At 40.4% G+C, this 27,059-nt stretch overlaps 1 protein-coding gene across 1 annotated transcript in view; it reads right to left on the reverse strand.

Annotated features, from left to right (window-relative positions):
• Positions 1 to 26,619, reverse strand: part of TAFA1 (TAFA chemokine like family member 1) — a 482,981-nt gene extending 456,362 nt beyond the window's left edge. The window contains exon 1 of the mRNA XM_008703122.1: positions 26,502 to 26,619. Coding sequence (XP_008701344.1) covers positions 26,502 to 26,619 — 118 coding nt within the window. The remainder of the gene's footprint in view (positions 1 to 26,501) is intronic.
• Positions 26,620 to 27,059: the final 440 nt, after the last annotated feature.

Raw genomic sequence — 27,059 nt, forward strand, 5'->3', positions numbered from 1 at the left:
ATTCATTAACAAGCGTTAACATCCCCCAAGTTCATGGGTATGTGTGTGGGTCTTGAGGAAGATCGTTCTGCTGCAATGGGCAGGGGGGTATGAGGGTTAAGCTCCAGAGGAATAGATTTCTATACCTGAGAAATAGCTTAAGGTTGCCCTGAAGAAAATAACAGAGGATCCCGGGATGGGGGAAGGAGAAGAAAGAGAGGGCCAAGGGGTGTGGGGAAGGAAGCAGACCAGGTGACAGGGAGAGGAGTGGTTTGGGCTTTGGAAAAACATGGACAAGGACACAGATGGCTTTTGGGAGGACTGCACTGAAAAGGAAGATGTTAGCAAAGTCTCTCTCTGTGTTTATAAGGTGTAATTACCTTTGTATTAGCTCTCCAAAGCTATGTCAGCAAAGGCCTATGTTACCTTCTAAACCTTTTGCCATCCAACCAGTATTTCTTTGGGATGTGTTCCTGGGATGGGATGGGCTTTTGGGTGGGAGCTAGATATCCACAACTCACATGGGGTGAGGGACAGAAAGAGGGACAGATGAAGAGCAAGAGGTCAAAACAACAGTAGACTAAATCTGCTGTCATTTGATAATTTGAGCACATCTTCCTGCGTATCTCCTGTCAGTATTCCGTGCACTTAGTCACTTAGAGAGAGCACTTGTCTGCCCTTTAAAGCACTGTAAAAACTCGAAAGCATCTTGAGAGCTACGACTAATGAACCTCAGGTACGGACCGAGCAAGTTCTCGGTTTGTTCTGCAAAGATGAGGCTGCTCGAACCCCCCAAATATCTGAAAAGACATAAAGGTACCTGCATGAGGCTTAAGATTAAAAACAGTGAAATCTCTGAGAAAAAAAAATACCAAGACTCAATTTTTAGTGTGTACAATGAGTAAGTAAACCCTAGAGCTTAGAGAAGGAAAATCTATAAGAAAATACAAATAGGTATAATTTAGAGATTAAGTATGAAAACCGTGGCTCCTCGATTCTGGCGCGGTTTATCACAATGGGATATGACTCAAGCAGTATTTAGCTCAGGACTGAAAATAGAGGCCATGGGAAATCTAACCGAAGACACAAGTCATTGAAACTAACCCTCTGACAAAAATAGTTTAGCTCGGCATTATTTGGGATGGACGTTTACACAATGAAGCCTAATATGTCTTTTTTTTTTTTTTTAAGATTCCTTTATTTATTTGAGAAAGAGAGAAAGAGAGGGCACAAGTGGGAGGGGCAGAGGGAGAGGGAGAGAGAATCTCAAGCAGACGCCACATGGGGCCTGATGTGGAACTAGATCTCATGACCCACCTGAGCTGAAACCAAGGGTCAGACACTTAACCGACTGAGCCCTCGCCCCCGGCATCCCCTAAAGTGTCTTTTTAAATAAAACTTTTCAAATCACCTGTTTCATTTATTCACAACTCTTTTAAATTATTGGCCACCCTGTGCAAGGCATTCAGATTTATGGCAAGCCTATCCAAATAAGAACAACTTGACACATGGAATTATTCTTCTTACCTTTCTTCCGGGCTCACTCCCCTGCCATCTACTCCACCAAAGAGCTCCCCTCCCAACACCAGGTAGTATGATGACTCTTCTCTTCCTCGTTCCTTTATTCAGCACCTACTTCTCCTTGCCTGGTGTTATTGTTCATTCTTTAGGCATTGCCCACTACATCATAAGACCTTTGGTGAGGTCTACTTGTATTCATCTTCTTTGTTGGCTCCTAAAACTCTAGCTCAGCACCACACAAATGTTGGGAGGATGAAAGCCTTCCAGGTAGGACAAGACACTCGTCACACCAGACATCGTAGGAAAATGACCTCAACATCAATTTCTCAATATGGATAATTCCAGACCCCAGTCCATACTGAATATTAATCTTTTTCCAAAGAATGATTGTATTAAAATATTCCTAATGGAGACAAGCTAGTTTCTACTCCTAAATAAGGATGTTTTTCTTCTTAAAATTGTTTTTCTTAATTTTTTTTTTTCTTAAAAATTTGTTGGGACTTGATTCTGGTTGGGAACTTCTGAAGTGACTGAGGAAACAGTTTCAAAGATTAGAACTGACACTTGCTGGCCAAATATCAGCAACGTGTTTTAGTAACTTGACCATCTCAACAGCCACAGTATTTTTTGTTGGTGCAGTTCTTTCTGGTATTGAATCTAAGCTGCTATAATGTAATATATGAGCTGACTTGTGGTCTTTTTAAAACCACTAAAAAGGGGACATCCTTTCCCGTCCCAAGAAGGGTACATTTCAGCCTAGGATTGCTATTAAGAGCAAACAATCAGCATCTTATTTGGGAAACCTCTCAGGCGAAATGCACTATATAAAAGATATATGGCTTAAAACTCCATTAAGTTGTGTGTTGGTCAAAAAAAAAAAAAAAGGCATGAACTTGTTTTATCTTTATAACTTGTTTTACTGATGTGACATTACTGTTTGCCATTATTAATAATGCTATCCATTTTATTTCCAGTTATAGTCACTGTCTTGACATTTTGAATATATTCTCTTATTTCTTCATCTTACAAAACACCTAGTTAACGCCCTGAAAAGAAGTTAACTGGAGGAACTTAGAAGGGTATTCAGATCATGCCTGATGGTTCTGCTGAGGTTCTGAGTGCTAAACTTTCAAGTAAACTGACTTCTTGGCCAAATGTCTTCAGATGTATTTTCCCATTGGTTTCCTTATCTACCATCCCATACAAACATCTGACAATTGGGGCATAGGCAAGGCAAGAAAACCAATGTGAGTTCTACAGGAACTTCCATGGAGGGGTGAGGGGGCAGGGGGTCCTGTCTTGTTTATTACCATGTTCCCAGGTCCTGACACACTGTAGGTGCTCACAAATACTTGCACTGTAAATGACAACACTTCATGCCAGTTAAGGCTAAGTCAGCATTACATTACATAAGCTATTATATATTATCAGTAAATTTTAATAATTAAAGTAAACTTCAGCCCTGAATTGTACAGCAGAGTAACCACTAGCTACATTTGGCTACTGAGCTTGAGATGTAACTAGTGAGACCAAGGAAATAAACTTTTAATTTAATTAATTTAAATTTTAAAACTAATATTTGATTTCTCCCTGGAAAACTTTTCTTAAAAAAGCTTTATTTATTTGAGAGAGGGGGGAAGGGCAGAGGGAAAGAATTTACAGGCAAACTCCCTGCCGAACACGGATCTCAACTCTGGGACTTGATTTCACCACCCATGAGATCATGACCTGAGCTGAAACCAAGAGTCAGATGCTTAACTGACTGAGCCACCCAGGTGCCCTTTACCAGAAAACTTTTAAATACGCTTGGGAGAACTCAAGTATGTGAATCAACTTTTTCAACTCTAAATTTTATAAAATCTAAATAGAGATCAATTATGTCCACTGAAAATTTAGTGCCTGGATTGAGATGTGCTGTGAGTATAAAACACACACCAGATTTCAGAAATTTAGTACAGAAAAAAAGAATGATCTCATTAACAAGTCCTTATATTGATTACATATGGGCATGATCACTGTAGTGGGCTGGATGGTGGTCCCCCAAAAGATATGCCTTTGTCCTCATCCCCAGAATCTGGGAATAGTACCTTATTGGCAAAACAAATGTGATTAAGACTCTTGAGAGGAAAGAAAAAAAGGATCTCAAGAGGAGCACTTATCCTGGATGATCCTGATAGGCCCTAATCCAATGACATGTGCCCTGTAAAAAGTGAGGCCGAGAGGTCTGACAGACCAAAGAAGGGGCAATGTGAGTAAGGAAACAAAGATGGCAGTGATGTGGCCACTAGTCAAGGAACACCGATAACCAGGAGAAGCTAGAGGAGGCAAAGGAGGAATTCTCCCCCAAGAGCTCCCAGGGTGTGGCTCTGTCTACACCTGGATTTTGAACATCTGGTCTCCAGCACTGTGTGAGAATACATTTCTTTTGTTTTAAGCCACCCAGTTTGTGGTAACTTGTTACCACAACCACGGGAAACCAACGAAATAAGATTTTGGATATGCTGAGTTGAAAGTATTATTAAAATTAGTTTTACCTGTTTTTTTTTAATGTTTTAAAATGTGGCTACTAGAACATTTTAAATTATATACGTGGTTCTCATTATGTTTCTATTACACTCCACTACTCTAAAACAATCAGAGACTCTAAATAATATTTTTAAATTTCCATCTTGTAGGTCACATGTGGAAGAAGCAGCTTGAAAACCATCTTAAATTCACAAAATGAAGGCTTAGTGGCATACTATCTCCATTCCTGGAATGTGGTAGTGCTTGATTTATGTTTAGAAATTAATTTTTTAAAATTTAAGTTTATTTGCAATATACTGGTTGATTATGTAATTGATTATTAATGTTATTTTTTGAATTTAAATTCAATTAATTAACGTATAACGTATTACTAGCTTCAGAGGTAGAGGTCTCACGTAACACCCAGTGCTCATTACATCATGCTCCCCCACAATGTCCATCACCCAGTTACCCCATTCCCCTAGCCCCCTCCCTTCCAGCAACCCTCAGTTTGTTTCCTATGATTAAGAATCTCTTATGGTTTATCTCCCTCTCTGATTTCATCTTGTTTTATTTTTTTCTCTCTTCCCCGATAATCCTGTTTTGTTTCTTAAATTCCACATATCAGTGAGAATATATTGTAATTGTCTTTCTCTGATTGACTTATTTCGCTTAGCATAATACCCTCTAGTTCCATCTGCATCATTGCACATGGCAAGATTTCATTTTTTGATGGCTGAGTAGTATTCCATATTGATTGTGCATGTGTGTGTGTGTGTGTGTGTGTGTGTGTGTATCTCACATCTTCTTTATCCTTTCATCTGTTGATGGACAGAAATTAATTTTTTTCTGTATTTTTAATTTAAATTCAACTGGCCAACATATAGTACATCATTCGTTTTAGATGCAGTGTCCAATGATTCATCAGTTGCATATAACAACCAGTGAGAAATTAATTTTTTTTAATATTTAACTTGTAGATTTCTCTATTCATTCAAAAACATTAAGCTGGTAAGTCCAGTTAATGTACTAGATGAGCGAACTGGAATGTTTCAAGTTTCCAATAACACGAAATGAAGGTTGAAATCTAACAAGATGGAAAGTAACAGGGACAAATTTAAAGGCCACACTTGAGTCCAAATAGCCAGCTGTGAAAACAGAGACTTGAAGAAGATGTGTCTTCACTGTGGCATGTGTGAAAGAGACCTGGGGGTTCTTCCTGATGATAAATTCAATCTGAGCTGGCAGGGAGGCAGGGCTGCTGAAAGAGCTATTGTGACCTTGGGCTGTTTAAATAAAAACTGGGGTTCCACAACTGATAGTCCTATCTCAGCCCACAGCTGCCCCATTTCATATGACAATCAATTAGCGTGGAAAAAGAATAACCAAGGAGAAACATCTGAAAGGCTCTCCTATGGAAGACACAGTGAGCTTGCTCTGTTCCCACCATAGAATTTAAAACAATCCAGATATTCTTCCCTAAGCCCAATTTCCTCCAGATTCTACTAAGTATCAGGGGCAGAAATCTAGCTAATAATTTTAGCTTACCCAGTATTGAAACAGACTAACACAAAAGACAACAAACTTTCTATGTCTTAGAGGAAATTCAGGAAAGTGCCTTCCATGGGGTCTGAGAATGTTATTAATTTTCCTTAAGTGACATCACAAGTTAACTGTATACCTCTTTCCAGAAACAAGGTACACACATGTGAGAGTATAGGACAGTGGTTAGGAGCCCAGACTGTGGATTCAGATTGCCTGGGTTTGAATCCAGCTCTGTCATTTGCCAAATGACACTGGGCAATTTCCATAATCTCTCTGCACTTCTTTTTCCTGATCTGAAAAATGAGGATAAGTTCCTACTATCTCAGGTTTTTGTCACAAGGTTTGGCCACAGGCTATGAGCTTCAGACCAACCCCCATGCTCACCGCCATGGCCAACAGAGTCATGCCAGTTCAGGGGACCAGACCACTGAAGCTAGAAAAGAATTTCATTTTCGATGGAGACCTGAAGGCTGTGGGGGCAAAAAATGAATATTTATTATATACCATTTGATGGGGAACAGAGGAAATGGTCTCTAACTCATGAGGCCCTAAAATTTCTTTTATTCATTCATTCATTCAGTCAGTCAGTCAGTCAGTCAACAAGTATTTCTTAAGAGACTTCTTGTGCCTTTTGATGCATTAGGGAACAGACCTGATGAAAATTTCTGCCCTTATGGAACCTACATTCTAATGGGGAAAGACAAACATTGTACTTAATAAATAAGCAAATGATATAGTATGTTAAAAGTCAACAAATGAATTTGGAGAAAGTAGAACATGGTTGGGGGATCTTAAGACCTGAGAGGAGAGTGAAATTAAAATAAATAAAGTGGTCAGCTGAGAGGTCACAGAGCAGGCAATATTTGAGCAGACAGTTGAAGGGGCCGAGAATGTGGACCTTGCAGATATCTGGGGAAGCACACTGCAGGCAGACAAGAGCCAAGGAACATAGATGTGTGTATCTTCGAAGGGGCAGCAGGGAGTCCAGTGTGGATGCAGGAGAGGTAGCAAAGAAAACAGTACTAGTTGTCCCCAAAATAATGGAGAAAGCATGGGGGCACATTGTGCAGGGCCATGGACTTTCCCTGACAGAAATATGAAACCACTGAGAGTTTTGGACAGATGAGTGACAAAATCTGACTGACTTATTAACCTTACCATTGACAATATTCTGTAGGGGGGCACAAGTAAAAGCAGACCAGCCTATCTTAAGGGTTAAGTACTCCAAGCTAACATGCTCCTTACTTGCTGACCTAAGGCCCTTGATATGTAACAGAAATAATTTACTTTCTTTGAGATTTGTAGACCACTGGCCTTGAGGAATGAAGGATCAGAACTTTCCCAGGCCACAGAGGCCAGCCTGTCCGTTGGAAGCGGCCTTGGCTTTCTGATCAGCCCAGCAATTTTTTTCAGCAAAATGTTTTTCTTTCTTTTAGATCATACAAATGATTTTCCTGACCTCCCTTTGTGTATCTGTTGACCTTGCCCTCCTTTGTGGGAAGAACAGTCCTCCTACACATCGGGGAAACAAGAGCCGGACCCCCTCACATAAGCCCGGGGCACCGAAATAACGTCTGTAGCTGGCATGTTGATCAAGAAATGCTGCAGGCCACCGCACTCCCTTTGCTGATTAACTGCCCTAAACCCCTTTAAAAACCACTGGGCCAGGCAGAAACCTCGGAGTTGGCTTTTGGACAAGAGTCCTCCTTCTCCCCAGGTTGCCAGCGTCCCGAATAAAGCTCAAACTCCTTTCCAGTCAAACTCCTCTCTTGATTGATGATCTTTCTAGTGACAGGAAGCTGAAACTTGGATTGAGTAACACCATGATAGGTTTCTGTAATAATCCACCTCAGGGGAATAGTGGCTTGGCCCAGGAACAGCAGTGGAGGTGGTGAGAAGTGGTTGGAGTCTAGATATATTTTGAAGTTAGGAGAAATCGTTTTGCTGATAGATTAAGTGTGAAATCTGGAGAAAGGGAGTTGAGAGAGAGTCCAAAACTTTTGATGTGAAGAACAGAAGGAAGGAATTGCTATGAACTGAGATCAAGGAAACTATGAAAGGAAGAGGTTTTGGGACAGGGGTAGATCAGTTTTATAATTAAAAGAATTTGGGGCACCTGGGTGGCGCAGTCGTTAAGCGTCTGCCTTCGGCTCAGGGCATGATCCCAGCGGTCTGGGATCGAGCCCCACATCAGGCTCCTCCGCTGGGAGCCTGCTTCTTTCTCTCCCACTCCCCCTGCCTGTGTTCCCTCTCTTGCTGGCTGTTTCTCTCTGTCAAATTAATAAATAAAATCTTAAAAAAAAAAAAAAAAAGTATTTTACCTAGGCCAGAGAACAAGTCCAAATTCAGCATGCCCTAAATCAGTATGGTGGTAAGATTCAACCAGTGAATCAACAACCACTTGGCAGGGGGTATTTTGAGGCAAATAAAGTGTCTCATGACAGCTTGGTCTGGATGTTTGCTAAAGTAATTTCCAACTCTTAAGTTACTTAAGTATATCTTAACGATGTATGAGGGAGTGTGTGTGTGTGTGTGCAGGTGTGGCAAGGAGATAATCTAGAAAGTCCTTTAAAATCTTGACAAAATAATTGACTTAGCCTTATCCCACTTCCAAGAGGTGGGAGGTCAGACACTGAAACCACATTTCACAAAACTAACCCTGCTATGTGAGCGTTGTCTTCCTGAACCATCCATGTTAATGACATTAGTGACAGATAAAGTGTTGATGGACCAAGCTAGTCTTCCTAGTTCTTTCTTTTCTTTCTCTAGATTCACAATAGTGAATTACAGCTCTTTCTTCCCATCAGCACAGCCTTTTTTTATTTTTTAGCTAATAAGGAGAAACCCTGCACCTTAAAAAACAGCTCTCAGGAAACCTAACTCACCCTAAAATGTTTCTTCAGCAGAGGTCACTATGGATTATGATAATGCTTTATTAAAAGAAGGGGGAGAGGAATAATATTACTGTACTCCTAGGGTTTGAAAATAAGTCATTTAGCACCTAAAACTGCAATGTTCCCTGCTATCACTTTTTCCTAGCTTCATTAATTTTTTTCTTCCAAAGTCAGCATCCACCCTCACAAGCCTTTGTCTTTTGCTGTCATCAAAGCATTTATATGCATTAATCCTTGACAAATGGGTGCATTTGATCCATAACTGATTTCTGTGCCCGACAACTAGAAACAGATACAGTACTAAAATGAAAATAAGAATAAAAAATACCAAGGATATTGTAAAAATATCACCTACTTAGTCAATATGCCCTATAAAAACAACAGCCTCCCAGACAGTGTAGTAGTGAACGCTGTGACTTTTTATTCACAGGCGACCCTTCTTAGCAGTGAAAATCAGTTCACAGATTAGCTTCATACAAATGAGAGAGGGTGGAGGGGGGTAAGGAGAGAAGGAGCAAGCGAGAACCTTAGGTGTTTGCTGGGGGAAAGAGACTCAGCAGAAGAAAAGGTCAGGAACTCCCAGCGTCTCAAAGGTTTGCCTCACGTTCACTCAGCTATGGAGCTGGGCCTGGTAACGCCCACTTATTCAAAAGTCCGCTCCGTGTGAACAAACAAAACAAAACTGGATGCTTGGTGTCACTTTGTGTTTTGATTTTTTTTTTTTTTTGGACTCATTAACGGAATCATCCTCTTGTTTTTAGACTGAGAGACTGAACTTTTCAAAGCCTTCTCCAAATACTGACATGAGCTAAGATATCTAAACTTGGGTATCTGAGAGTGGAAGAGCACTATAACAAAGACAATATCATGACCTAACCACTAAGCCGTTTTTTGGTTGCCATGCATGCTGTACACCCGATATCTCCCACTATTGGCCTTCCGGGCTCGTGATAGGTGCCCATTCTGTGGCCCCTTACCGTTGGGTTGAGCCATATGCCCAGAGCTGCCCAGTGAGCTGTAAGCAGAATGACATGTCTCACTTTCAGGCTGAAGAGTTTATTTGCTGATCTTACCTCCAAAGCTCTCTCTTTTTTCTGCCATGAAACAATACTATTTCAAATAGATGTTGCTCTTAATTCTGGATTGAAGATAACAGGGGGCACAAGCTTCTAGACCACCTCAGGGAACAGCATCATGAGTCAGACATGAACTTTGCTAAAATATAAGATTGCCTTGAGCCATTGAGATTTGGAGATGACTGGTTACCCTAGTATCACCTGGCCAATTCTGAGGGGCCTTTACTTTCATCTCAGTGCTCTCCATCACAATGAAAACAATATTGGCCGAAGTTAAGAATTTCAGGAGTATAGTCATTAAGAGCTCGGAATCTGGAATCCAACCAGATTACCTCAGTTCAAATCCTGGCTTCACACTTACTACCTGCTCCCTTTGGGCAAGTTATTTAAATTCTCTGAACATCATTTCCCTCATTGGTGGAAAAAAGAGAATAAGAGTAGCTGCTTCACGGTGGTTAAGTGTAAGGATTAATGAAATGCTATGGAGTTCTTAGCACGATGCCAGGCACATCATAACTACTAAAGAAAAATCTATATTGAATGTATATATACATTAGATACAATTAAGGAGTTAATTTTTTAAGGCTAAATTGTATATTTTTTTCTTCCAAAGTCAGTTTTTACTCTGTCTCCTGCTGTCTTCAAAATATTTGCATGCATTAATCCATGACAAAGGAGTGCCATTTCCCTGATATTGCGATCTTCCTCAGATTATGTGTCTGCCTTCATGATGCTATTATCTTTGCCTCGAATTCTTTGCTGCCCAAACTCCATCCCTAACTGTTGGTACAGTTCTTCCTATTTCTTCTGGTCTCATCTGAAGCACTTTTTTTTCACCAAAGCCTTGAGCCAGATCCTAGACTCTTCCCACCATCGAACAACTCCTCCAAGGAAAGATGGGGAGGTGAAAAGATGGTCTTGGAGCCCCTCAGGCAACCTAGTAAAAAGACTGTCTTCCTTGGTTGGAACCCCAGTACATTTACTGAGCACTGGGTTTAAGATTTTAGATAGTATGTGAAGCTTCCCCTCCAAATATTCTATTATAATGACAACTCTCTTTAATTAGTATTTTTATCCTGCTTTGTGTGGATGAATAATACCCAGAAGAAAGAACTTTACACCAGATCTTATCCACACAAGCAGGTACATCAATAGAGCTTTCTGCTTACAATAATAATAAACTACCCTTACTTGTTTTCAACAATTTAATTAAATACGATTAACTCTAGTTTGTTTTGGCAACCTATTAATGTCACAATTGAATATAAAGAGACTCATGAAAAGATTAAAATTAATAAATCCTTTACACTATTGGAAAATTACTTCCATGCTCTGCTTGCCAGAGAAGAAATACTTAACAGCAGTTTTGAAGTATGTTAATGAGGACAGTAAAAAAGAGATAATACAGTTTTATCAAATAACAGAGCAAGGCTTCTGTGAGGCTTTGACCTCTTCAGAAGAGAGCTCTCGCCTATTGGGTATAGTTCTTAAGGGACTCTGGAACACTAATTTCAAATTTATCATCATCTTACAATATCTTTAATCCATGTCTCTAACCATATAGGCTCTTCTCTCACACTAACTTGAATTCCCTAGTGTCTTCAAACAAGAAACTAACCATGGCACTTCATTTTTTTTTTTTTTTTGGTTTGTTTTGTTAAGTCTCAGAATATCAGACCCTGTGATACTTAGGCAATCTTTAATACCCAAAGATATATTTTGTATTCATAGTAGAAAATATGGAGTACACATATGGAGACACATAAATGGCCCCCTGGGATGAAGCCCGTGAACATTAAGGTACTACTGTGTTTATCAGTAGTCAATGGCCCTGTGATAAAGAGTGCATAGGTTACTGTAAGACCACAATTAATGGAAAGAAAAAAAAACACCTGAGGAAATATAGATAAATACTATCAGACTTCAGTTGACCAATGGCTCTTTTAATATGGTTATAATAAGGATATAATCCATTCTGAGAATCACAGAGCACCAATGCTGACTTTTGGACTATTTCCTGTTAATGAGTTATTGGACAGATGTTTGAATTAATTACCCAAACTTCACCGTTATTTGGCATCACACAGACTCTACTAAACTTACTGATTACAGACCCTTCATCATGGATTACATACGAAAATGCTGTTGGAAGGAAGGGTGCTCTAAGTATTGACCTGTTCCTGCTGACTTAGAACTCATGGTTAACCATTACATAGAGATTAGCCATAAAAGCTAATACCCAAAATCTATAAAGAATTTATCAAACTCAATACCCAAAGAACAAATAATCCAGTCAAGAAATGGGTAGAAGACATGAACAGACATCTCTCCAAATGCCAACAGGCACATGAAAAAATGCGCAACATCACTCGGCATCAGGACAATACGAATCAAAACCACAATGAGATACCACCTCACACTGGTCAGAATGGCCAAAATTAACATGTCAGGAAACAACAAATGTTGGCAAGGATGTGGAGAAAGAGGAACCCTCTTACACTGCTGGTGGGAATGCAAGCTGGTACAGTATGTAGGTTCCCCATACTCTGGAAAACAGTATGGAGTTTCCCCAAAAAGTTGAAAACAGAGCTACTCTACGAACCAGCAATTGCACTACTAGGTATTTACCCAAAAGATACAAAGGTAGTGATCTGAAGGGGGCACCAGTGTTTATAGCAGCAATATTCACAATAGCTAAACTATGGAAAGAGTCCAGATGTCCATCAACAGATACATGGATAAAAAAGATGTGATGTGTGTGTGTGTACGCAAGTGAATATTACTCAACCATCAAAAAATGGAATCTTACCATTTGCAACTATGTGGCTGGATCTAGAGGGTATTATGCTAAGCGAAATAAGTCAATCAGAGAAAGACAATTACATGACTTCATTCATATGTGAAATTTAAGAAACTAAACAGAGGATCATAGGGGAAGGGAAAGGAAAAATAAAATAAGATGAAATCAGAGATCACCACCAAGATGCTCCTATCTGTATAGGTTCTTTGTGCCAAGAGTAGCTGGTGGCAAAGAGCATGAAGTCAGGTGAAACACCCACTGGCAACTCTATCCAATTCTCAAAAATGTATGTAGACACTACACTTACCCTGAGTTAAAGGGTACTTACCCTGTTGTGGGAAACTTTCCATGTACTCCTCGTGTATTAACTTGTTTAATTATTTAAATCATTATTTTTACGTGAAGAACATGGCCCACCTTGAGAGGTGAATTAAATTACATATAGAAACAGCCTAGATCCTTAACGGACAGAATGGTTCATCTCAAAATTAAACAGCTACGTCCATATAAGGCACTTTGTACAGTATGCGACATAATAGATGCTAAATGATGATTGTTTCAGGCTGGTTGTGGTTGTTTTTGAAATCATCTCTATCTCCTTTAACAACTCAATGACTGAAGTGTTAGACCTGGAAGGATTCAGAGGTTGAATCTGGGTTGATTAGCAATGCCTGCAGTGGTATAACCAAAGAAAAGTTATGCTATGAAGCAGGAATTTGCCATCGCTAGCCACAGGGATAGTTCTGGAAAAACAGAGAGATTTATTTTGGTGAGACAAATTTAAAAGGGAGACTTCAGATCAGATTCTATAAGCAATTTCTACCTAGCATGTTACTGGGCCATGAAACTAGCCAGGTTAATGTGGAAGACAGCAAATTCTATATTTTAGCAAAAAGACACTACTGCAAATGATCAAACCACTTACTAGAAAGGTCAGCCCTCTTTACAATATTCTAGATAATTTATAATGTCTCAACATAATAAATGCCAAAAAAATCTTATCAAAAAGTTAAATTGCAGTTAGGGATAGTTCTTTTCCAGTGTGAATGATTTGTGACTTCATTTGAAGTAAAACAGAAAATCTACACTAAGACTGAGTCTAATAAATGTGGATTTATCCTATGTTGTTGCTTTGTCATGTGGAGCACAAAAAAGGGTCTCCAAAATCTAAAAAAAAAAAAAAGAAAGAAAAAGAAAAAAAAGGAAAACCAGGAGACTGTAAAAAAAAAAATACTTGAAAATGAGGTGCTCTTACCCAAAAAGGAAAGAAAGCATGTTTTCAGCCAGGCCTGTTGCACGGCAACATTAAGACCAAAGCATTACTCAGCCAGCCACACGACTCAAAATTATTGCATGATATAGCCAAGCTAAGTGCCCAAGACACAGTTGCCTGCTAACACAGAACAGTGCCCCTCAACATAGAAATATGTTTTGTAATTTATTTTTTTTAGAAGATTTTACTTATTTATTTGTCAGAGAGAGAGAGAGCACAAGCAGGGGGAGTGGGAGGCAGAGGGAGAAGCAAGCTCCCTGCTAAGAAAGGAGCCCAATGTGGGACTCCATCCCAGGACTCTGGGATCATAACTGGCTGCCCAACCGACTGAGCCACCAAGGCATCCCTTGTTTTGTAATTTAAACTCACCATGTATACAATGGAATATTACTCAGCCATCAGAAAGAACGACTACCCAACATTTGCAGCAACACGGACGGGACTGGAGGAGATTATGCTAAGTGAAATAAGTCAAGCAGAGAAAGACAATTATCATATGGTTTCATTCATTTATGGAACATAAGAAATAGCAGGGAGATCGGTAGGAGAAGGAAGGGAAGAATGAAGGGGGGTAAACAGAAGGGAGAATGAACCATGAGAGACTGTGGACTCTGGGAAACAAACTGAGGGCTTCAGAGGGGAGTGGGATGGGGGATTGGGATAGGCCGGTGATGGGTATTAAGGAGGGCACATATTGCATGGAGCACTGGGTGTTATAGGCAAACAATGAATCATGGAACACTACATCAAAAACTAATGATGTACTGTATGGTGACTAACATAACATAATAAAAAATTATTATAAAAAATAAAAATAAAGTCTAAACAAACCAGGACTAGCTTGCTGATGTTCCTAAGTGCTAAAGTAGTACTTGGTTGTGATGGAAAGAGCACCTGACTGAGAGTCAATGCCAAACCTAAGTTTCCCTTTCAGCTTTCTTACCATTATCCACAATTTTTTGGTGTTTTGTACAATGGAGATAATAGTAGCACCCATGTAGGGTTGTAGTATAGATCATATGCCGTGTTATAAGAATCAGCCCATATTAGGGCCTACCCACCGCTGACACTCAGGAAACTGAGCTGTTATTCAAGGCTGGAAAAGTTCTCAGTTTGCACCCCCTCAAGCTAGATGACTTTGAACAAATCAATTAACTTTTTTTTTTTTAAGATATTTTTTATTGGCAAAAGGGAAAGCTGGTCTACCTCACGTGTTTATTGTGAGGATTCAATGGAACATCAAATGCTTAGGGCCCTTCGTCCATTCATTCATTTGGCAGGTATTTATTTGGCCCTCACCATGTGGCCGACTCTGTGTCAGGCACTGCAACACTGCTGGCTCCCTACCCTTTCCGAGCTGACAGTCTAGTGGGGAACTCAGGGTTAAACCAGTGATTAGAATAAAGTGGCATCACTACAGTTAGTGTGAGAGGGTAGTTCGCTGCACCTACTAAGTGATCCATCAATATTTGTCGAATAACAAATATTACATTTGTTGTATGTTAAAAGTAGAAATGATTATCCTCAGGTTTTGATTTAGGGATATGTGGTTTTCTCTACTATAATAACCAGACTTTTAAAGTCGGCAGTAGTAACATATTTTGTCTTTTATTACACAAAGGTAACAACAATTCAAAGGGGTGAAAGACCTTATGGGACACGGAGAATCTGGCCAGAGTACAGTGGCTGGATTTTTGTTAATTAGCTGACTTGCTTTCCATAGAGATTTTAATTGTAGATACTGGGACTCTTTCCTTCCATCGTACCCAGCTCTCCACCTGCGACCATCGCTATACACTGATAAGGCAGCCCCTAGTTTACAAAACGGTAACAAAGAAAATAAATCTTGCCTCCCCTTTAATTGGAATAATACAAACTTTCTCCAACTGGCTTAAGGCCAATAGCCATCCAAGTCAGGAGCCTGCCGCACCCCTACTACCTGCCTCTAGCTTTAGGTGTTTTGCTCCCCTTGGTTGAACCAGTCACCCTCCATCCTCTCCTGCTAGCTGACTTCCTATCCAACATGAAGCCCAACACAAAATCACTCCCCTTCATGAGGGCTTCCCAAATCCACTCTGTTCAGAATAAGTGGCTTCATGCTTTATGATCACAGAGCACCCTGTTTTGTTAGAGCTCCTATCAGAAGCCATTCTGCATCTTAGACATAGAAATACAGAAGAATGGAGAAAGGAATAAAAAATTCTAGAGGAAATAGAGAGTTGTATAACTCTCACAAGGGGACAGAATTGTCTAAAGCTGCATTATCGTAAAAAGTAGTTAGGAGACACATGCGGCTACTTAAATTTTCACTTAATTGCAATTGGTTCACTTTTCTTATTTTTCAGTGAAATATTTTATGGCGTGTACTTTTTTTGGGATAGGGAACAGATTCTGGAGATGGTCAGTCAATTAACCCACAATGGAGATGGTCAAAGACTCCGAACGTGCACGCCAATGTCAATCAATTGATAGGCGGGGCCTGGAGAGGGACTGAGAAAGATTCTGAAATCACATCTGGCTCTGCAGGAACAATCACTGTGATTGATTACCTGGGCCTGTGATAGATGGAGGGCTGGAGATTGGCAGCTTGTATGCCATAAATCTGCTCTTACTTCTAAACGATCCTGGGAGTCGCTGTCAAAAATGTTGCCCTACAAATGTTCACCCAGTGACCTAGTTTCTCAAGCACATGTAAAGTACACGGCGTCTTGCATTTTCATCAGATAAAGAGATATAAGAAGCTACAAAAACAATTCACCTAATAAGACCTCATCCTAGGAGCTTCCAAACAGCCCCTTCTCCTGTCTTATATCTTATTATATTTCAGGAAAAAAATGGTTCTATTTTTATTGTTTACCATGCCACATATTTTTTAATTTAGAGTTATATCAGGGCTGGTCTCTTGTTACAATTTCTTCATGAGATAGTGGTATTCAAACTTTTCTGTCTATAGAACACCAAGGAGGTGAAATACCCAATTCCTATCTGTTTCCACTTCCCAGTGGAAAAATGCTCAGTTAATAAATACTTGGAAAAATATATTTATGAATCACTAATTATATTTATAAAATAAGATGAGGGGCGCCTGGGTGGCACAGCGGTTAAGCGTCTGCCTTCGGCTCAGGGCGTGATCCCGGCGTTCTGGGATCGAGCCCCACATCAGGCTCCTCCGCTATGAGCCTGCTTCTTCCTCTCCCACTCCCCCTGCTTGTGTTCCCTCTCTCGCTGGCTGTCTCTATCTCTGTCAAATAAATAAATAAAATCTTAAAAAAAAAATAAGATGAGCCTATTAACATGTTCGTATACTATAAATGATGCCCTATGGATATAAGAATAAACCAAATATGTTATGTACCTTGAGAATTATGTTGCATACGTTCACAGGCAGTATATAAACAGTGTCATTATAAAAGTGTCACCATAGAAGTAAGTTTGAGAGTGATTACATATACATGTTTTCCAATACGGATAGAGGTAAAGCATTTCTGAACCACAATTCAGGAATGTCTTAAAGTCTATTCTTTCGCAAATCTAAAATTCAAAATATGCAAATATGCATCCTTATAGACTATAGGGTTAATGAAACAGCCCACAGCAAATTTAATTGATAATGATGAAACTAAACCAACACTAATTTATAATTAAAACGCAGAGACCACAGCAATTCAAAATCACCAACAACTCAAACAACACTCAAGATACACTGGTAACAAATTATCCCTCCCAAAATTGCATGAATTCTAATTATTTGCATGCAGGCACTTTGCAATGTTTCCAAGAGCTGGCAGCCAGTTTTCTTAATAGAATACTGAATTAAGGAAGCTCAGTAAACCTTAGTTACATGTCATTCTAATAGAATGATAATTCAGTTGGTATACTAATAAGTAGACTGTACTCATATACAAAATAAATGCACGTGAAATCTGAAAAGAACAAGAACAGAAAAAAAACAATGTTGAGTTTCAAGATAAATTTGTAACCCACTAGTGGACTGCAGACTAGATTTTGAGAACTTTAATAAAGTATTAAATTAAGGGTTTTATCCAGGCAACATTATGCTGCCTGATGCTTCCCTCTGTTTCATTACATTTATAGTATAGTCTTTCTGCCAAACTTTAAAGGAAAATTAATTTATTTTTAACTAAGATTCAAATGAGACCTTTGTTCAGGCCATCAGATTCATTATATAAATGCCCTTTGATTATCAGACTCTGTTAGTAGCTCCGTTTACAGTTAGTAGCTTGTATACAAAATACCCAGACACTCAGCACTTCAGCTTCTGGGGTGTAAGTCAGGACGGGACAAAACCACAGGGATAATTTTAAAACAAGCCAAGACAGGATGTGCATAAAAATTCCCCCTTTTAGCCCCACTGCCTTCACCTCTCTCTATCCTGCTTGCATAAAAGGATTTGATAAATTCATTAAAAATCAAAAAATGTGGGAGCTGGAGATAATCTTGTCTGAGGTCACACACTAATAGCCCACAGGTGGGATAGAGGTCTGAGTCAAGTTGTGTTTGGCCCACTTGACATTTAAAAGATAAGGAAATTACGTATAAAATTCAAAGTCTCCAGCTTGCCTTGAACCATGGGATGATCTGGTCACACTGAACTTATCTCAGGCATAGCTAAGGATGCCATGTGCCCTCTCGATGCACACAGGCTCTTCAGCTGCTACAGTTGTCCTCAGGCTGGTCCAATCATCTTTGTTAACCGGCTGGCGCACGAAGGTATTTGCCTTGTCCATCTATGATGGGCAAGAATATACTTTACGTTTGCGGGATGCGTAGATGGCCTCTTTGGAACTTCTGTGCACAATATGAAAACCACCGCTTCCTTCTACCCTCTTACTGGAGGCTTGCAATGGACAATTGATGTCAGATCCCGAATGCCCCAGTGTCCTACCCCTACTGTGATGCTCCTTCCTCATTGCCATTCGATATAAAAAAGGCTTAATGTGGTGCTTTTCTGCCAGTATTTGCATTTTTAAAGGATGTGAAGTTCTTGCTCAGTGGATGAGAAAATATTTATTGAATACTTACACAACATTCATTCAGTGGGAAGTGTGACCTACTGGCCTGCTGACCTGAATCTAAGATATATTATCAATTTCGAGAGCATCGAAGTGCTTTTTCATCTCACTGTGAAGTGGCTCATCTAAACCTGGGAGCTGGCATTCTGGATTCACTTCAAAGCCTATGACTCAATCCATCCATTCTCTATCCACGGGGGAACCAAAAAACCCTTCGGATGTATGCAGACTTGGGTAGTTCGCATTTATTCTTGGGTGACGTGGAAGCATGCCTAAAAGAGAAGGTCTAGTGAGGGAAAGGTAAATACAGGTAATCACATCAGCAGAACAATGACCTTGGCTGAGCATGGAGGTCTTCCTCCCTTCTAGACTCCGGGTGAGGTTTGGTTTGACTCCTTCCCTGAGTGGAGGAAGAATCCGCTTAATGAATAGTCCCATCACTCAGCGTATCTATCCATCTTCCGAGAGAAAATCGCTGTGATTATAGCAATTCGCTTTTCTTTCTCTGGACCTTTGTATATAAAGATGAGGAAGGAGAAAGAAATAGTAGGCCACCAGGGTTCCCTAAGTGTTTTGAGGACATTAACTTTAGAGAATCGAATTCGTTTACACAACTAGTTAACAAAATAATTCGTTTTCTTGCTACCCCAAAGGAAGGAAAAATTGCTGCCTGTTGTTATTTCTCCCTGCTACAAAGATGAAGCAAATTTTTCTCTTGATATCAAAAAATTTGAAAGCAGAAAGCCTTTTCCTATTTGCTAAGAGAAGTTTCTCTTCAGTCCCTTAAGACCATGCTTATAATATTTCCTAAATCCATAGGAAAAAAAAACTCATGCGGTGACTGAAGACCTTAGGGATTTAACTTTTTACTGTATTTGTAAACATATTCTTTGGGTTATTTTGGTTAGCGGAACTGCTGTCAAATAGTAAATAGAGTAAATAGCTACACAAAGATACTGCACAAATGCACACATATATACGTATGTTTTACCAACAATTTAATATTTATACCACTCTCCGTTTGTGGTATCCCTAGGTTATAAACACGCACACAGATACCTAGGCACCTATCCACACAAACGCACCCACACACAGGCAGTAATTAATGAGGGAGAGTTCGAGATTTTACCAGAACGTTCATTCTTTCTTTCCTTAATAACATAACAAATATTTTTTGAGCCCCTATTATATATCAAGTTCCTTACTAAAAGTGAGAGATAAGAAGATGGATAGCACTGTGGCTCACACTTCTCAATGCATGTGCTAAAAACAGGCACTTTAGACATTGCCCAAATTAAACAACAACAAAAAAAAGTTTGGAAAATTTTAGTTGAACACAATCAGGTTTCCTATCTGCAAATCTTTCCAGAACCTGTACACACTTCATGCACTGCAGATCTCCAAGAGGAGAACGTACCAGACAATGAGTACTTCCCCAATACTTAATAGCTTTTTTCCAAGCAGCATCTTGAGGGAACAGTATTTTGTGAACTGGAAAATGCTGGCCTAGACATGTTATTGGATTAAAGCTCTTAAAAGGAAAAGGGCCTCATAATACTTTCCTACCTCTTCTTCCTTCTTTCTCCTTAAACTGAGAACACTGTTTGATACATTTCTAATTTTACCATAAAATTATCGTTAATATTTTCAGCTTTTTATGAAAAAGTAATATATACCCATATTAAAAACAAAGCTTAAAAACATATAATTGGGGCGCCCGGGTGGCTCAGTCGGTTAACTCGCTGGCTCTTGGTTTCGGCTCAGGTCCTGATCTCAGGGTCCTGAAATCGAGCCCCCTTCACCTGTGGCTCCCCACTGAGCGGAGTCCCCTTCCGGATTCTCGCCCTCTGCCCCTCCCCCACTCTCTGTTTCTCTCAAATAAATAAATAAATCTTAAAAAAATTAAAAATACAAAAAATAAAAACCACATAACTATAGGAAATAAAAAGGCCAAGTCATTCTAGTCCTACCACCAGGTTGAGCTGATACTATGTGTAGGATGTTTATAGCCCTTCTGACATCTTTCTATTCCTGTGTTAATATTTGTTTTCCAAAATTATTTTGAAACTGTGTATTCTGTTCCTTGGTGTTTTGTTTTTCTTTTCCCCACTCAACAGTGTACCATGGGCATCTTTCCTTAAGAGTACACATAAATACATCTCTTTCTTTGCAGTGGCTACATTGAATCCCATTGTGCGGTGTACAACAATTTATTTTCCCAGTCTCTTTTTGATATAGACAAAACCCCCCTCTAATTATTTGCCATTAAATTAACTAGACTTTTACATACACTTTTCACACCTGTGCAATCACTTTCTTAGGCTAAGCATCTCGAAATGGAATTGCGTAGGATTTGCACAGTTTACATTTTGGGAGACGCTGCCAAACTGTTTTCAAAAAATGGTGCACCAATTTACATACTCAAGCTCCGAGATTTTCACACAGTTTAAAACTGGAAGAGTTTCTCAAAAAGTTCAAGCTGCCATCTTAAATGAACTTTAAGAAATTAACAATTGAAGGCTAATGTTCATTTGTGCCACTTCTAAATATTTGTTTTCAGTGTGGTGTAATATCTATTTTCCTTAACAACCAATTGAGGCCATAGGCTCGGGCTCACATAAGTAACAATATTTGTATAGCGTTGTAATAATGCTCTTATAAATGCAGGGGATTGACAGGAAATATTTATTTGCGTCTCTCCTTGGTTTTGATACTTCGAGGTCTTATCAAATGTCCAAAGCTGCACTCTGACTCTCGGACAAGGTCAATAACATCAATCAGATGATAAATGGATTATCACTAGCACCAGCTTACACCAAATAACAACCTGTCTGCTCTAATCCTTAGGTCAATTCACTACACTTAGCAATCCAGTACTGGTAAGAATTCTTAAAAAGCCAATATGCAACCACTGTTGTTCTGACGATTGCTTTTATACTACAGTTGTAAAACAATCCTTTATTGTAATGTGTCTTGGTATTCCAATGCATATTCCTTAAGCAGCTTTCAATAAAGTAATATCGAATAGTAAGGTAAAGATAAGATATACAAGAATGCTTTTTAATATTTTAACAAAAAAATCACACTTTTAAATGGATGGTGATGTTCCTTATGTCATAATTAAGTCATAAATGAATACCTCTAAATACATAGTTTGCTTAATATAGTTTTAAATCAGGCCAAATACAGTTACATAGACAATTCTATTCAGAGTAATCTTTCCGTGTATCATTTCCATACACACCTGTCAATACAATAGCAGCAACTCAAGAATAAATGATTCATTAGGTAATTATAACTTCTTGTCTCATGTAATTTATCTTTATAATTTTAAATTACTAAAGAATCCCAAGGATCTTTTCTTACTAAAGTATTTTGAAATGATCCATATTTTATTAAGTTTCAAGAATAACCCCCCACGCACACACATACCCACACACTCGAAATTAAGTAACCATTAAAATCACTGTCATAATTCATATATCCATAAGAGGGAAAAACTCATTCTGAATTAGAAAGTTACATCCAGCAAACCATTCATCTTTTTTCACCTGTTACACACCGGATGCTTTTAAAGAGTTGAAGCTGTCTGTTTTAATGACCTGAAACAAGGAAACACACCGCTTTTGGGTTTTCATTGTTTAATCTGTCTTTTTGAAATTATGTGTCCCCTTCTAGCTTTACTATTTATATATATAAAAGGCGCGAGTATTCTTCAAGTTGTTATGGTAATTTCCTACATCGTTCCCAAAATAAAAACTTGATTTAGCCAAATATTAAATTATTGAAATTACAAATCTGTTAATCTACAGCACGTTTTACTCATTTGCGCAATTTTAAAATTCACTTCCATGTGATTGACTGGTTTAATCCTTCTTAACTAGTAAGTGAAAATAAATGGTGCATTCCTAATACCATAAATATGAAAAATAGAAAGTACTTAGGGGCTACAGGGGAATCTATTAAAATCGGTCTGTTTTCTAGTTAACATATTCTCATTCTGTTTGTGTACTAACCCACTGCATTGAGAAGACAGATCTCAGATTCACGGCCTCACAAAAACATTGTCCCAATTTTACGTTTTGACAGCAGAAATTGGCCCAGATCTCTAACCGGTTCCCCGACAGGACCCCGGCTGGCTAGTGCCATCCAGGTGCGTCTCAGTCTGATGAGGGGAACATCGCGTCAAATTCCACTCATCTGTCAGTGTAGTGGATTATTTCTTGAGAGACTGAAATTGGCTGCTTGGGATGGGAACACCATCAATCTTACTGTGTAGGGGATGGCAAAGCTGCCTCTAAGAGGCCGGCAAGAGGGGGGCCAGCCGTTCCTAAGCAGGTGAGGAGGCAGCTGTAAAGCCTTCACTCTCCCCCCATTCAGGGCTCTGAGGGAAAGATTTGTCATTTTTCACATTTCCCAGATACTTGGTATGCATGCGGTGTCCGCCCGCTCCTGCTTTATGAAAGAGGCGATTTTTCAAGCTTAGGCAAATGTGGCAAAGCTCAGGGTCTGCCTGGTGTCTCATTTTTTCTCATCATGTCACTTGTTTTAACTGATTTGAGAAAATGAGATTATGTTTTTCCTTTTTTGCTCATTTATCCAGCTATTTATTTATTTATTTGCTCATTGAGGGGTGGATTGTCACAGATAACTGGCCCTGATTTCTCTCTTGTTTCCATACACATTTCATTAGTGTCCCTGGAGATGTAAGACCCACAAAGGGAAACATCACAATTCTCATCAAAAAAAAGCATACATTTCCTCCTAAAATCAAAACAGATTGCATTAAAGGAGATTGCATTTCTGACTGCAATAATCTAGAATATTGCTGTGTCCAAGATCTAACCCTTTAATCTTTGCAGCTATTGTTGAAAACCCAAGAAAGTTGAATAGACCTATTACGTAGAACCATTGGACTTCCAGTTTGATATCATTTTAATCTTTCCACATCTAGAAAGGAGTACATATAGTTTCTTAATTCCATCAATGAATCTGAATGGATCTCAAATGTATAAACCCTTGGGGCTGAAATTGGGTTCGGTGCTACAATTTCTTGGGGTAGCTGACATACAGCTCGACCATGCATTGGTGATAATAAGCGATTTCTACTTGTAGACAGTGGAGAAAACAAACACTGAATTCAATTATAGTCAGAACTTAATGATGTGTTCCTCAGTTTGAAATTATAATATTTTGATAACAAGCCCCATAAAGATTTGAGTTTCCTTATTTCGAGTGGCATAGCCATAACTATCCCTGACCAAAACAAATCTCCTGTATTAACTGATTAAGAGAGATAGTCTAAGTGAAAGCTCACTGCAAAGTGTACCCCGTTTCATGACTACACACGTGGAGTGTATAAGACACGCAGCGGTTAGTGATATATTCCGACCAGATATCGCATAATTAAAAAAAAAAAAACAGTCACGGGATTAAAACCAGATTTTGTCCTAGGTGGATCGTTAACTGTGTGAACAGCAAAACTTTACTCATTCAGCACCTCTAACGTATACCTTTGTAGTCTATTAAGTGCAGATGCCCGAATTACTGATATTTATGAGGAACTTCACAGGTTACAAAGCACTGTCACAAAAATTATTTTATTTACACCCGGACAATATCTCTAAGTGGGAAACCAGGCCCAGAGAAGAAAGGTGACTTTCCCCAGGTCAACCCACTTCAGGTTAAGTAACAGAGATGAGGGCCGGTCCTGAGCTCTGTCATCACCACGGGCCACCACCCCTCACCAAGTTCCCCCATGGCCCCCTTTTAGAAGGGGTCTGCGGTTGAAATGAGGCCCTGCATTAGCATAACTTGGACGTTTTCACAAATTATGGGAACCGGTTCACACCCCCTCCAAGAGACTACTCGGCGTGAGTATTCTGTGCCCTGGGAGATATTATCCCCTCCTTGGGAAACAGGCCAGGGAGGTGACATCAGACCGACCTGACTTCCAATGGCAGTTATTGGCTGTGCGGTCTCACACAAGTCACCCGATCCCTCAGAACTTCAGTCTCCTGGGCAACAGAAGGATTGGGGGCGGTGCGCGTGGTGCGGGGGGTGGGGGGAGTAGGGGCGATTACACCTACTTGTATACGGATTAAGACAACGTGAGAGTGCGCCTGAAACGTTCACAATAGTTATTTTTGTTACGAATTCTTTCTGTTAAGTATTACAATGAATGCAGATTCCCGCGTTATTTGTATGACTGTAACAAATCAGACATTTTTCCCTGAACAGATTGGTAATTAACTGATTGGAGGTAAATCGGAGATTCCAAAACCCACGTTTGTTCTCCCTCCACCTGGGCACCGAAGCCTCGGAGTCTGGCGGTACCCTCTCGGGGCTGAGGACCCACGAGGCAGAAATACAAAGCGCGCAGCAGGGGCTGCAGAGCGGTTTCCATGCCCACCTGCAGGGGCACCAGCGCCCCCTCGCCTTCCCTCCAGGACCCAGGGCGCGGGGAGTGAGGGTGGCTGGGGCCCTGACGCAGCCCGGGGCTGAGGCCGCCCGACCCCCTCCTCCCGCCCCCACCCCCTCTGACACCCCCCCCGACACCTCCCCCCCCGCCCACGCCTGGGATGGAGGGTGGCCCGGGCTCCTGCAGCGAACCCGCTCGCGCGCTCCCCCGCACCCCGGTGCGTGCGCGCGGGAGGACCCCGGGCTGCACCCTTGCTCTTTCCGTCCGGTCCGCAGCCTGGAAGCAGAGCCTGGGGAGGCAGCACGCAACGCCCCGGGAGGTGTTGCTGGACGATTGTGCCGACCAGCCAGGATTGGTGCCCAGACCGATTGCGGAGCCAGGAAAAGGCAAAGGCGTGGACGCTGGACCGCGCAGCTGGAGCCAGCCGAACGTATGGGAGGAGGCCAGGAAGGAATTTGGAGAGGGGATGGAGGGCTGGGAGCACTTCCGAACTGAAGATCGGGAGCTTGGCCGCGCAACTACTCCCCAGAGCCCGGACTTGGCGATGGGGGAGGGGGCGCAGGTGGAGGGTAGAGTAAACGAATATGCAAAGGCTGAAACTAAACAGAATATGGAAGGGAATCTTTTCAGAGAACTGGTGAGGGTAAGGACAATCGAGCTGGGGGACAGTAATTAGAAAGGCAAAGCAGGAGAAAAAATCCAGACTGAAGAGTGAGGCCACGGAAGGGTAATACTTTAAACAAAAAGACGAAGAAAGCAAAATGCGTCCGGAAATCAAAATTCAATGGGGGGGGGGGGTAAGTCTAAAGGGAACTTGTTCCTGAAAGTGCCAAGAAAGAGAGAGAGAGAAATACCACCGAACAAACTGGAAGAACAAAGTGAAGGAAGGGAGAAAGGAAAGGAGACAAATTAAACCAGACGAGAAATAGTAAGTTACTTTTAAATTTCTTTTTCATTAACAAACTACTTCCAAAGTTAATTTTGGCACTGACATCCCCACAAAATTCTTAGCCCCGTACACACCGAGATTATAGTATCTACACTAGATAAGATATCCCAGGGATATACATACACATTATTTTTTTGGTTGCAAAGATCCTATTTTGCCTCAATAAAAAACCAAGTCTGGCAAGTTATCCCATCTTCAGCAGAGTATTTTGCTATTGGCCAAAGTATCCAAAAACCAATGACTTCACTTCTTTAAGGTGTGAGGAAGGGGGGAGGGAGACTCTTAGAGAAAACCGTTTTTTCCCTGAGAAATTCATAGCAATACCTCTAAGGCGTTTTAGTATCCCCCTCACCTTTCCCCAAAGCATCCAGCCAACAATATGTGTCTTGGAATTCAGAGGCAAGCTGCCCACACTCTATAGCACTTTCCGTCACTTACATTCAACCATCTGTTCAGGTGACAGCGGTGAGACTGGAGGCTGCAGTGTAGCCGGCTCCCGACTTACCTGGTCTGTGCAGGTGGTGCTGCTGGAAAGTGTGCTGAAGGGATCCATGGCAGAGGAGCACTGCGCAAGCACTTATCCACAAATACAGCACCCAGGACATCGCAGAGACCATTGCCATTCTCTAAAGAGAACATGAGACAGCAAGGATTACCCCCAGCTTCAAGCCCCCAGCTCAGTCAGTCCCACTGATGAGAGAAGGAGGGTCTCAGACGTCATGTCCCCTTTGCTACTTTGCTGGCTGCGATTAATAACCCAGCAGAGGTCATGCCATGAAGTGGGACTGAGGGAAAGCCTTCTCCAGGAGATCATGAATTCCTTGTGAAATTCTGCAAAGCCAAACTCCAAGGACTGCCAAAACACATAAATAAATTAAAGTTCTTGACTATCAGCTAGGCAGTTTGAAACACAGTATCCTGACTATACATCCTGTTTTACACAATGATCTTTAAACTATAGTTATTTCAGGCATTGAAAAGCTGCATACTCCTGTTCGTTCTAACTTCATTGTAAGTCTGACATAAGCCTGAAAGGGAAGAGTGGATTCTTTTTTTTTTTTAA

This window comes from Ursus maritimus, unplaced genomic scaffold (genome assembly GCF_017311325.1).
Source record: "Ursus maritimus isolate PB19 unplaced genomic scaffold, ASM1731132v1 scaffold_14, whole genome shotgun sequence".
NCBI classification, from domain to species: Eukaryota; Metazoa; Chordata; class Mammalia; order Carnivora; family Ursidae; genus Ursus; species Ursus maritimus.